Here is a 13,865-nt window from a genome sequence, read left to right as displayed (position 1 = left end):
AGCTCATGCCCAAGCTGCATCGCCGTCCATCCCTCACATGTCTGCCCAGACAATGCCATCCTCCAGTCACCATGCAGCTGCCAGTGTAACACACTCTGCCCTCTCTACTCACCATGTACTTCCACCTCCATTTACCGTCCATGCCCCAGCCTATACTGTGCCCATGCCTGGCCCTATACAGCCCAGTTCCATCAGTAGTAGCCAACCACCAATGCTACAAGCCACATCATACCAGCAGCCACAATCTGCTTATTCACAGGTTCAAACCCCCAACTCCATGGACCTGTTTATAGCCTCTACATATGGGATACCCAGGCCATCACTTCCTGTGTTCAAGAGTGGCAGAGAGACTGAATTTGCCCTCCAGTATGGCCCCGCCAGGGTCAGCGGTTTTCCAGTCTGGCTCCCGTACAGTGGTCGACCGCCAGAGTGTCGACGGCCGTGGTCCCCTGGATCCCGACCACCTGATCACCCTCCGTTCCTGACTGGGGCGGCCAGTTCCACTCCTATCCAGCCTCCGGGCCATCCGCCCGAGGTAACCCCCTGTCACCAGCCTGAAGATCTGGTCAACACGGGGCGGCTGAATGCCTCTCACCAGCCCCAAGTTCATGTCCCATGGGGCGGCTGAAGGTCTCCCTCTTCCCAGACAACATACGCCCCGTTTCCAGACTAATCCCACTCCCCGAAATCCCAGAAGAAACCACCAACTGAACATATTCGCTGCACAAATCTGGGGGCGGCTGTCACAAACTGTAAAGGGCAAGTTCCCCTCCGCTCCACAAGGAGACTCCACAGTGGTTCAGGAAGGACTTGTGGCAGTGCCTCACTGCCTCCCTCACTTCCTCCCCCTCACTTCCTCTCAATAAAGCAGGCCTGGATGCTCACTTGTCCCTTTATCCCCAACCACACAGCCATACCCTTGTCTGCTGTGTGCATGATGCAGATTTCCTATGCGTCTTTGAACTTGTTTCAATGTAAGTCACCTCCATGATGTGGGTTATATTTAAGACTGCATTTGATTTATAACTGATATTCTGATTTATAGTATGAACTTATACTACATAGGCCTATGTGGCTAATTATTATTATTATTATTATTATTTTTTTTTAAAGAGAAAACTACAAGCACTTTTATTTATGAAAACAATTGATATTTTCTGGCAGAATCATCACCACACATGGAATGGTGGCTCAGGGAGCGTTGCAGAGGGTTCTGCCACAGAGACAACACCAGATCCAGATAGTAATGGAGGTTCACGGTGTTCTCAGATGGGTCCAGCCAGGGACTGTGGTCCTTCATCTCGTTGGGGAAATGACGCCTGTACTCATGTGGCACAATGTTTTTCCTAATGTACGAATCAGCTTTGCCACACCTATACGTGCGGTCGTGCTTGCCTGCCGAACACGACAGAAGTGGTGGCGGCGCGTCATTTTGATGTCGACGGACGCCGGTCGTGTCCTGTAAATGGACGCAAATGAAAATGTCAAGTCACAAATATAGGATGTCAATGACAATTACATGTATGTGTCAAGGCTGATAGCAGGGGGTCAAATATGTGACTAGGGGGGTTGAACAGGGAGTCTGTTGAGGCGTTTGGGAGGTAATCTGATAGATGTGGGGACAAAGAATGGGGGGGGGGGGGGGGGGAGAGAGAGAGAGAGAGAGAGAGAGAGAGAGAACCATGGTGGGAGAGGTACTATGGCTATCGTTGCTGTCGGGCAGAAACCTCTTATCTCCACACTGTGTGTTTTTGAGCGGTGCCTAACCGCTCCAATGACTGGCCGTGTGTGTGTGTGTGTGTATGTATGTATGTCTCTCTGTATGACCCATTGACCCCTGCAGCTGATTGGAGTCACATTGGGGTCACACACTGTTGAGCAGCCTAAAGGGCCATTCACACTGAGCAGTATAACTATAATCACAGCCAACTGTGTTGTTGAGCACCCTGCACCACTCAGTTCACACTGGTGTGATTCTTTTTCATAAATGAACGCCCTACTTGGCGATATTATACAGCGTCACACAAAAAGCATGTGTTGCGTGCCGAAAAATTTAAAATCTGCAAGCTGGAGTCTGTTACCTTTCAGGGTTCAAATTCTGAAATGTTAAAGCCTGAAAAGTAACCGTTTTGGACATATGAGGTGATATAGGCCTACTGTAGTAGAATTCTTTACCACAATAAGAGTAAAATGCCTGTATTAAATTTGAATTCAGTAAAAGTGCCAAAGTCTTGGCATTACTATAATTACTAGGCCTACAGTAAAAAGGCTTCTGATGGTACTCAAAATGTTCAAACTTTAAGAAAAGAAAAGACAACTAGAAAAAGTGCCCCTTGGGGCACAGGTCTCCACCAGGCCAGGTCAGGTTGTGGCCTCCTGGTGGTGCTATAATAGGCAAATGTGAAAAGGGTGCCATTTGTTCTTACACCACTGATGGCAATTGGATGATTTGAGGCATTTTGTTCCAAAAATGTGTTTTGAAATAATATACCTGTTGGTGGCGCTATAACAGGCCAATGTGAAAATGGTGGGATATATTCCACAGCCTAGTAGGAAAGTCTGTGAAAGATTTCACATAAATTGTACGCTGCCTTCATGATTTGAGGCTTTTTGTTTCAAAAGGGCCAATCCTGCAAACTTTGAAAGCCAATGTTAGCCAATTAGGATGGAATGTGAAATATCGGACGGATCCATCTTGAACACATAGAGATAGTGTGGAACGATTTGCGGGATTTTTGGACCGAATCTGGAGGATTGTTTTTCAAAAGTCGGCCTCCTGGTGGCGCTATAACAGGCCGTTCTGGAAACTTTGGGGCAGAGGTTCATCGTTGGCATCCAGGGAGTGTTTGTGCAAAATTTTCGACCGGCTTAACGGTGCCGGAGATTAGCTGTTCACAGACGGACGGATGGACGGACGGAGTGCAAAACATACTCTCTCCCCATGCCTTCGGCCTGGTGGAGACAAAAAGAGAGATGGAGAAAGAGTGAGGATGAAAAGACAAACAGCGGCCGAGAAGAGGATAGAAGGTGACACTGCATTCAGCAAGTCAATAAGCCCACATGATGACTTTTCTGGTGACGGCACCCGAGGAGATTTCAGTGTCACATTATCAGACAAGACACTGCTGTTGCCAGGATACTTTTGTGTCACATTTTCACACGGTAGCAGTGGTGGAAGAAGTAGAAATACTTATTTTTAGCCAGTTATATCCATGGCTTGGGATCCAGCCTGCTTTGCTACGCTTTTTTTTTTTTTTAATGTTTTTTCTTCTTCTTTCTTCACTTCGCTTCACGGTCTGGAAAGCCTCATGGGGGCTCCATTTTCGTCACCGCCAAACCCCTTGTCCCTAAACTTCTTTGCCTTTTTTTTTTTACTACTTTGCGAAACATTTTTGAATAGTTAAAATGGCCAGTCTACAAGCTCACAAAGTGTCAATGTAGTTTGGCTAGTTGAATTATTCAAAAATGTTTTTCAAAATAGTAAAAGAAAAAGGCAAAGAAGTTTAGGGATAAGGGGTTTAGCAGTGACGAAAATGGAGCTTGACCACTCAAAACCACAACATGACGTCACGCCGCAGTGATAAGACTCAACCCTTCACCTAAGCACTTCTCTCTGTTATTATTAACCCGGTGGTCACCTTATCACCTACAACTGGAGTATGAATAGGCCTTTAGAGTAGTAGACCATGGTGGTGTGCAGCACAATTGTCACAACTATTTTATTCTGTCATATAATTTATTTATTTTTTAATTGAATGTACTTTAAGTGTATTTTGTTGCCAAATACTACAATGCTCAAACATAACAAATTACGAATGAAAAGCTAAACTATAAAAAATCACACCTGTGTGATGTGAGTGGTGCAACTCTGTGTGGAGTTCCTGGGGGTCAGGAACGCGCCCAGGGGGGCAGGCCGATTATGGCGAGCCGCCCCATGTCCGAAACGGTAGAGAAGTTACCATGCAAGGGTTCCTGGGGGTCCCTGAACCTCCAAAACCCTCCTGCTGCTTTTATCAAAATTGAACCCAATGAGTCACATGTATTAATATAATATATAAGTATTAACTTGTGACTAAATAATAACTACATTGGATGCACCGTAACAACGGGTAATATTTTTCCTCTTCCATTTTAGTGGAGGAGCTTCGGGAGAGATAAGGGTGATTTCGCCATAATTTGTCTAAAAGCGCCACATTTTGCACAGATGTATAGCCCAGGGCATGCTCTAATGATTTAGCTACGGCGACCTTGGGGGTCGCCACAGCGGCCAAATCCATATGGCCACCATTAACAACCTATTTAAGTAGCATGTGACATGTCAAACTATGGGTTTTTCATGATTCTGCATCCATTCCAAGCATTGGCTTTGCATTGGCTTTGCACTCCTTGGGATAAATTCGGTCATAGCCACTTGCCCAAATGTGATGGCCTCTGATGAAGGCTATGGCTGGAGGAATTAGCCCGACATATCCCTAAACACTATTTCCTGAAAAGCGTCTTGGACATACAGTAGGTTTCCACCCGACAGCAACGATTGTACATGTTGTGCACATTCTGCACACGGTACACACACGCACACACACACACACACACGCACACACACACACACACACACACACACACACACACACACACGGATGCGTTGTTTACACAGGGGTCCTGCGCTGTGCAATGGGTGGAAGTGCCAGGGGTTAATCGTTAACTTTCCATGCAGTTAACCTACTGTACTTACTGTATGTACATTGTTTATGTATTTGTACTTTACTTGAGTATTTCCAATTTCAGTGCTTTTGCTTCTACTCCAGTATAGTAGGCTACGTGTCAGAGGAAAATATTGCACTTTTACTCCACTACATTTATTTGAAAACTTACTTACTAGATTTTGATTATTATTACAAATCATACAGTGACCACTTCAGCCATTCGACCATTTGAAAATAGCCCATATACAAGCTCACAATGCGTTATGTTTTCTTTTACATTTGAAAACTTAAATATTCTACATACTTTTTTAGTATTTTAACACATTGACTACGTTTTTTAGCCATCTATTGTCTGCTTCTGACGCACGCACACACACACGAGCGCGCGCACGCACGTACACACACACGCACACACATATATATATGTATATATGTATATATGTATATATATATATATATATATATATATATATGAAAACATTAAATGAGACATTCTGCATAATGAGTACTTTTACTTTTGGTACTTTAAGTACATTTTTATGCTTTTTTTACTCAAGTAAATTTTGAATTCCGGACGTTTACTTGTAACGGAGTATTTCTACATTTACAGTATTGATACTTTTACTTAAGTATGAAATGTGAGTACTTTTTTCCACCACTGCCCACGTGCGCAACAGCCGGCCGGTTGCGAGTTCCGGACCAAACGCTGGCGGTCTAGCATGGCTGGCCAAGCGTGTGAGTCACCCTCTTGTATACTCATTGAGAAACGTTCCGTTTTGCACACAAGGAGCACTAGAAATACAGCTTTTGTTGCCATGACCGACAGTTGTTAGGTTAGGTTGGTGGCGTGTTCCTTATGTGCTACCATGCTGATAACGCTTCTCTATCATGCAGCACACTTCCCTTTTTGTGTGTGTGTGTGTGTGTGTGTGTGTGTGTGCTCAGTCACTGATTATAAAGTCAGGGTTTTAATCTCAGCGATTGATCAACCCTTCTTTTGTCTTTTGTTGTCCTCTTTTGTGTGCGTGCAAAAGCAGCAGTATAGCACCGTGCCGGTAATGCCTCTCACTAGAACAACAAGTTAATCAATGCAATTAGCCACTACTTTATACTATGGCTAATGGAAAATAGATGATCTATGAGCTCACAACGGGTCACGTCTTGGCACGTTGTGAGCTTGTAGAAAAAATGGGAAAGATCATGCTATGTATTTATTTATGTATAATTATTGAGGGGCGCTAGCCCCTCCTATATACAGGTTTAATGTGTGTTTTAAAAACGCCATTGACAATGAAGGGAAAATGTACACAATATTGTCCCTAACACAAACATTAAATGCCATTAACAATAAAGTTAATTTAATGTTTGATTTGACACCATTACGTCACCTAATCATAGCAACATGTGTGTATTACGTCTTTCATAACATGCCCAAAATAGGGACACCAGGGTTAATGTGGTTAATTACGTATTATGTAATGTTTACAGTAACAAACGTTGCGTATTCAGCAAGTTCGCGCTTATTAGCTCAAGATTGAGATAAGTGAAGTGGGAAAAAAAGCGGTATTATGTAACTTTTATTTTGTGAATTTAATTTGACATTGTCCAATCTGTATGTTAGAGTATGCTAACACAATATAACTTAACGTGTACATATTTGGTCTCCCTGCTCCTTCTATTGAGACAATTGTGTTTAGGTTAGACACAAACATTGTTTCTGGTTTGACTCAAACGTACTCTTTATTTAAACTACGTAAAGTGAACGTAGCAATACCACAATAGAAATATTCTGTCATAAGTAGAGGTCACAATGTGACACATTGTGAGCTTGTAGATCAGTTTAAAATATGACTTATGTGGTTAATGTTTGTTTAATCTAAATCAACAAAGTAACTAACTGGAGTGTCCCACGACGTGGTAGGTCTTCACATTTGACACCCTCTCCTTGGTCCCAGATGTAGCGAAGGATTCGTGTGTATACATTTGGATGGTATCAATTACAATCACAATTGTTGCAATGTTGGAGTTAAGAGGGCGCATTTATCCATAGCAAGTGTAAATCGAATGCAGGGAGATATAAGTGTAGTGCCTCAAGAAACTATACCAGGTAAGCCATGAACCTAATCTAAATTACATTCTTAACATTTTGTGGTCAAGAAAAACAAAACACGAGAACAGTGACCAAGATATGTCAGCATAATCGCCATATGTTGGTCACCCACTTACATCCAGGGCCGGATTAACCCCTATGAGTGCCCCTGTGCAGATCATTTTTACAAAAAACATTGAGGAGGAGTAAGGATCGAGCTCTCTCTCTCTCCCTCTCTCCCTCTCTCTCTCTCTGGGGTGAACGTGTTCTCTCTCTCTCTCTCTCTCTCTCTCTCTCTCTCTCTGCGTTATGTGGGGTGAGGCTGGGGGGGAGATTAGTTGCGCTACGCCGCTGCCCTCGACAATGATATACTTCTCCAGTAAGCGGTGCAGAACCGAGAGTGACATACTTCTCCAGTACAGCAGTGCAGAACCGAGAGAGTGACACATTCTTTTCGATGTAAACTGCACGATGTAAACTGGAGTTTTTCCAGTGTGCCAACATGCACAATAGCAGCACTCTGACTCTGTTTGACAAGAACGGTTCTATACTCTTTTGAAAATGGCGTGCGACGTGCGTGCATATGACCTATTGACTCAAAGGGAGAGTGAAGGGTTAGGGGCCGGGGGTCAAAGGTGAAGACCAAACATAATACATAAACATTTTGGTAATGGTATCGCAATGCTTTCTCATACAGCCTACAGGCGGATCTTTAACATTCCTCTGAAACATGGGGTTTGTTTATACTGCTGTTGGAGGGCCAGGCAGCCAGCTGCTGTGAAGTGTCCACCTGTTTCATTTAGCCCCACATCCACTCATCATCATCTATCTCACCAGCACCAGCTCTGTGCCATGTGTGAATCATTTCACTGCCTCTTGCCGTAAAGGGGGGGGGGGGAATCCACACAGTATGGTGAAGATTTATGTGTATGCAGCACCACTGGATTAGTCATTACATGTCTTTATGCCGTGTGGCTAATTCCTCCAATCTTTTCTGCATCGGTTCCGCGTCGCGCTCCACATGCTGCACATGTGTTGCTATGGGAGCTCACTGTATCCCACGAGTTGGGATTCATTCGGTTCGGGAGCTCACTGTATCCCACGAGTTGGGATTCATTCGGTTCGGGAGCTCACTGTATCCCACGAGTTGGGATTCATTCGGAAAATATTTTTCTGTCCCTATACATGCTTGTTATATGTTATATGATGAGCTTACATTTGGCTGCAGGGGAGAAATCGTTCGGATCGGCAGCTTTTTCATTTGCCAGATGTTCTCTGTGCTCCAAACTCAGCACTGTTAGAATATGTTTGACTTTTGTGTGTTTGGGTGGTGTAGTACCTGTTCACCACCTTTCTTTTCTTTTGCGAATACAATTGTACCTTGTCCATTGCTCCATTCGCGTTATAACTCTGTCGGGTGGAAAATGTTTACTTTTCAGGATTCATAAGTAGCAGATCTACAAGCTCAAAACGCATCTCAAAAGGCATCGCTTTGTGCCACGTTTTGAGCTTATGGATTTGCTATGTTTATACATTTGTGTGACGCTGTCGTATGATCACACAGACTTATAAATATTTTTTTGGGCACCCCTTCTAGGATGATTTAGGATGACCCAAGGGACATTTATACCAAATGTCATGCTTGTATCGATTGTATCGATCGTCATGCTTGTATCGATTGTATTGTGTAATGATTTGGCTATGTTTTGATGATAGGAGTTGTGCCCTTTAGGAATAATATGTCATTTCTGGCGGCCATTTTAGATTTTTCCTTTAAAAAAGCCTTTAATGTGTCCAGATTTTTGGGCACCCCTTCTGAGATGGTGAGAAACACCCTAAAGAGTGCATGTACCAAATGTGGTCCTTGTTTCCACCGTGTAACGATTTTTGCCATTTCATGACGATAATACCCCCTACTATTATATACTTAATTGCTCGCGGGTGGTGCGCTAAGATGATTCTTTGAGAGGCACTAGCCCCTCCTATGCCCAGCTTTCTGGGTTTGTGTAAATTGGGATTGGCCAGAATGAGATGATGTATGATGACTAGAAATGTAAGTGTAAGTGTACTTCGTTACTGTACTTAGTTTGCGCTGTGCCACTACCACTGCCTGGTTGTACAGGGGTGGTATGCATAAGAGTTCACAGGGTTTATAAAGACTGAAATAGGCCATGTATAATGTATAATAAATGTGGATGTGCTTTTACTGCACAATGTTCCCCACACAAACTCTTTATTAAGATTGATACAGATATACTGCTACGTAACACTTCCACTTCCCTTGTGATTTACTTTTTGTCCGCGTCGTTGGTTCCAATTAATTGTTTTACCGCACACTTGTCATTTCACACAGTTGGTTGTATTTGCAGCATTCCGTTTCTCACGTTGTTAATATGACGGAAGCTTTTGAAATAGGTTGTGATGTCTCGCGTCTGCCTCGGGAGACGGCTGAAACGATGTACCCAAATTTTAACGTATGATTTTTGAGCGGTGCCTAAACGCTCCAATGACTGACTTTGTGTGTCCCTATATATGTAAGTCCCTATGTGTCTGTTTGAGTACGGACAGCTGCAGTAGCAGTGACACTGTTGGGCGGTGTGGACCTCCTGATTGGGACACGCACACACGCGCACACACACAGTTCAGGCAGGTTTGATTTTTTATTTTATGTTTTGCAAATGATTGCCCTGGGACCCAAACTAGTGAAAATGGCAGATCTATGGCTCACGTTGTACACTTGTACAACTATTTTCACTACTACTTGTTCATTTGTTCACTAATTTCTGGAATTTCTTAGATTTGTTTTTGTTGATTTCTTCATGAAATCTTTGAGAATGTTTTTTGAAAGTATTTTGAAACAAGAAATGATCACATAGTGTTATTAGTCAGGTGAAAGAAGTGTTGTTGTCTCCGTCGTGTTCTCCCCCCATATTAGTATGAATGATTATTGTTTTAGTGTATGTTTGTGTGTCTCAACCTCACGCCTCGCGGCTGTTGTTTGCGGTTGTTTCGCTGCGGCGCACTGTCTCCGTTTCCCCCCTCATATTATTATTATTATTTTAGTGTGTAGGGCACGGGTGTCAAACTCAAGGCCCGCGGGCCACATGTGGCCCGCCATGTCATTTAATGTGGCCCGCCTGCCTCAAGCAAAAAAAAAAAAAAAGTTTTTTTTTTTTTTTTTAATAGCCAAAATATAGGCTTATAAGTAAGGCTGCATGATATATCGAACATGTACCTTCATCAGAGTGGAGAATATAAGTATAAATCAAGTTGAGCAAAGCCACTCTTCTCTGCCCCTCTCTCTAACAGACACAGTTAACGATTGCTTGTTAAGTGCCTGCCAGACAGACAATCAGATGAAATGAAGGCAGGTGTAGAGTAGAGTGTAGACTAGTGAACTGAACATGTTATCTTTATATCAAGTACTTCATACCAGCCCCTTATGAAACTACTTCTCCCCAAATCCAAATGGATTTCATTTTCCATCCTGAATGGCAGTAACTAGCATACAATGAGAACTGAGAAGATCTCCACAAAGGTTTACTCATCAAAACTGATTATATAACTGTAACCATCAAAGCATGCACTCAACATAATGGTTATGTGACCATGGCATGTGCATAATATAAAATCTTATACGTTTTATCTGATATTGATTAATATGGGGGGTGGGTTCAATTAATCGATTATTAATCGGCAGAGCTGTCGACTATTCAATTTGGCTGATGTTCACTTTGTGGCATCCCTACAAGTTACAACAAGTGAGTAAGTGACTATCTCTCTTCCATACTGGTGTGTGGCGTCTCTTGCGTGATATGTTATGAAGTAGAACGGTGCCGTGCACATTATAGGGACAAAGTCGTGTGTGTGTGTGTGTGTGTGTGTGTGTGAATGTGTGAAGACCCATCTTCTCTTTCTGTCATAGTGACATTGTCCTGCATCAGATCATGTCCAAATCAGGTTCTCCAATCTCCAGTAGCCTCTTCAGTTTTTTGAAGATTTTTTGAGTGGTGCAACCACTCCCTTACGGAGCTGTGTGTGGCTGGCTGGGTCTGAGCACTATGTGTGTGGCTTGCTGGCTGGCTGGGTCTGAGCACTATGTGTGTGGCTTGCTGGCTGGCTGGGTCTGAGCACCATGTGTGTGGCTGGCTGGCTCTGAGCACTATGTATGTGGCTTGCTGGCTGGCTGGGTCTGAGCACTGTGTGTGGCTGGCTGGCTGGCTGGCTGGCTGGCTGGGTCTGAGCACTATGTATGTGGCTTGCTGGCTGGCTGGGTCTGAGCACTGTGTGTGGCTGGCTGGCTGGCTGGCTGGGTCTGAGCACTATGTGTGTGGCTTGCTGGCTGGCTGGGTCTGAGCACTATGTGTGTGGCTGGCTGGCTCTGAGCACTATGTGTGTGGCTTGCTGGCTGGCTGGGTCTGAGCACTATGTGTGTGGCTGGCTGGCTCTGAGCACTATGTGTGTGGCTTGCTGGCTGGCTGGGTCTGAGCACTATGTGTGTGGCTTGCTGGCTGGCTGGGTCTGAGCACTATGTGTGTGGCTTGCTGGCTGGCTGGCTGGGTCTGAGCATAGATAGATAGATTGATAGATAGATATTATAGCAGTGACTGACTGAAGGGCCTCCCACACCGTCTGCGAACGCCGCGCGTCAAAACAGCCGCCTCCATCATTTTCAATGAACCTATCGCACACCGGCGGCGTGCGCTGACGCGCCGCGTCGGACGGAGCCGGTATGTGTTGGGCTTGAGACATCGAGCGTGCGTCCGCAACTGGTTGTGGCCCCCATCAAGTGACCTTTTGACCAATGCGGCCCTCGCCCCAAATGAGTTCGACACCCCTGGTGTAGGGTGTTGATGCTGCTGCGCTCTGCAGCCTGCCTGGCTGGCGGCCATTGGCCAGAGAGGAGGCAGACGAGGCAGCCAATCGGATCAGTATGACTAGGTCGCACGATGGTCGCTTACATTTCATGAGCGTTCATAAGTCAGGTTTCACCTGACAATATTAATTAAAAATCACACCTGTGTGAAGTGAGGGCCCCTCTTATCACAAAACAAACATTACATTCTCTTTATTGTTAATGGCGCTTTTAAAACAAACATTTAAAGCGCAAATAACATGCATTTTAAAACTGCTTTTAATATTTAATAATCATATTGTCTATGTCCCTCAAAGTTATTTCTAATGGTTTGAGCCTCAATCACCACTCTGATATAACCAGCCTTGTCAATTATTTCTGGACTTTGAAAGCAGTTTTAGCTGCAGTACCACAATGTCCTGAGGTGGAGAGGGTGCTGATATGCAGATTATTTAATAGTTGAGTCATTATAATACTCATGCTAGATAAAACCAGGCTTGTTTCCATTCCATGCTAGCTTGGAAAATCAACAATGGTGGACATTGTAAACAAAGTGGAAATGCAAATTTGCAACTGAAGACTGAAGAAAAGGAGGAATTATACAAAGTAGGGTGACATTGATGACATCACGATGAGGCCAAAATCAGTCGAGCTGTTTCTGAGAGCAATTTCCATTAAAACACCCATATGACATGAAGGCCTGATTGTTCAAAATTGGTTCTTTGTGGGGATAGAAAACACACATGGGAGCCCCAAAAACACAAAAGAAATTGAAAAAGTTGAATTTTATGTTATAGGTCCTTTAACTAAAAACAAACATTAATTTCTGTCCATTGTCAATGGCGTTTTTAAAACAAACATTGAACTAAAAACAAAAAATGAACCTGTATATAAAAAACAAAATGTAGAAAACAAAAAATAAAGGAACCCTGGGCCTATACCCATCCTTTATACCCTAATGGACACAAGCACATGGCCGTTTATCCGTTCTCCTTCTCCTATACCAAACCACTCCGTTAGCACACATCTCCTGCACGCCACCCGAATCCATATGCACCACATCGCCCCACAACTGTCATATTTACTGTACAAATATTACTTTCGTCTGACACATGTTTATTTATTTCCACATAATGAGAAGTACAGGAATACCTTGTACAAAGGACATAAACACTGCCAGTGGAGTTTGACAGTGGGAGAGCAGCCAGTTACAACGTGCATGGACGTCAAAGGACACACACACACACACACACACACACACACACACACACATTCTTATTTTTGATCAATGTTTGCCTTATCTCTCCTATGATACCAACATCAATACAGCATGGAATTGTAGACAAAATCTTATTTGACGACAACTACATTTTCGCAGTATTGGGCCTGAGAGGCTAAGGGCTGTATTTAGCGTGTCTTAATTACCAGGTCTTATTACTTAACTTAAGACCTGGAGGTGTGATCAATGCCATTTGGCTATTCTGAGTGGCCAAAGAGCATTGACCTGCACGCCTCCAGGTCTTAAGTTAAGTAATAAGACCTGGTACTTAAGACACGCAAAATACAGCCCTAAATCTCATCAAAGGGTAGTCTGTGGCACAAAAAAACAAAACCATGAGGAGATGAGAGGTGCCTGCATGCCCGACGTCAACGAAACACAAGATGTCCACCATGCGGTGTTTGACCCCTCATGGCTTCACCCCTCTGTCCCACAGGCCTGTCCCGCTTCCACCAGGAACCAGCGGCGCACTCGGTGCCCGTCGGGGGCGCGGCCCGCTTCGAGTGCCAGGTGGACGGAGTGCCCACGCCCGTCATCACCTGGGAGAAAGACCAGCGAGCCGTTCCTGACCATGAAAGGTGAGCCCCTCCCTTTCCATATCAGACCAGTGCTTCTCAAACGTCTTCATGTCAAGGTCAAGGTCACCCCCCAAAATTGGTATGCATATTTGGCCACGCATCGCCATGAATTAAATATTATTGTGACGCTTCTTTTGGTGGGTACGCCCTGGACACGCACGCATGCACGCACTGTATTACACTGCACATCAGGTGCCTTTTTTGTGGCATGGCAGCTAGGTGCTGTGGCACTGTGAGGGAAGGACGTTCTGTCACTTTTTGATTTATTACCTCCAGACAACCAGGTTGGTGACTATTGGCTCACCTTCCGAACCAGTGGTGGATGAAGTACTTGTATGATTATTATTATTATTATTAAAAC

General features: G+C 44.1%; 1 protein-coding gene across 1 annotated transcript in view; it reads left to right on the top strand.

Moving 5' to 3' along the window:
* igdcc4 (immunoglobulin superfamily, DCC subclass, member 4) overlaps positions 1 to 13,865 on the top strand; it is a 138,854-nt gene that overhangs the window by 53,554 nt on the left and 71,435 nt on the right. Inside the window, exon 3 of the mRNA XM_080785179.1 lies at positions 13,363 to 13,504. Within this exon, the coding sequence (XP_080641305.1) occupies positions 13,363 to 13,504 (142 nt within the window). The remainder of the gene's footprint in view (positions 1 to 13,362; positions 13,505 to 13,865) is intronic.

The sequence above is a fragment of the Protomyctophum bolini genome, assembly GCF_963924005.1.
Source record: "Protomyctophum bolini genome assembly, chromosome: 1".
NCBI classification, from domain to species: domain Eukaryota; kingdom Metazoa; phylum Chordata; class Actinopteri; order Myctophiformes; family Myctophidae; genus Protomyctophum; species Protomyctophum bolini.
Note: the sequence above shows the minus strand (reverse complement) of the source record. Positions and strands in the feature narration are given on the sequence as shown.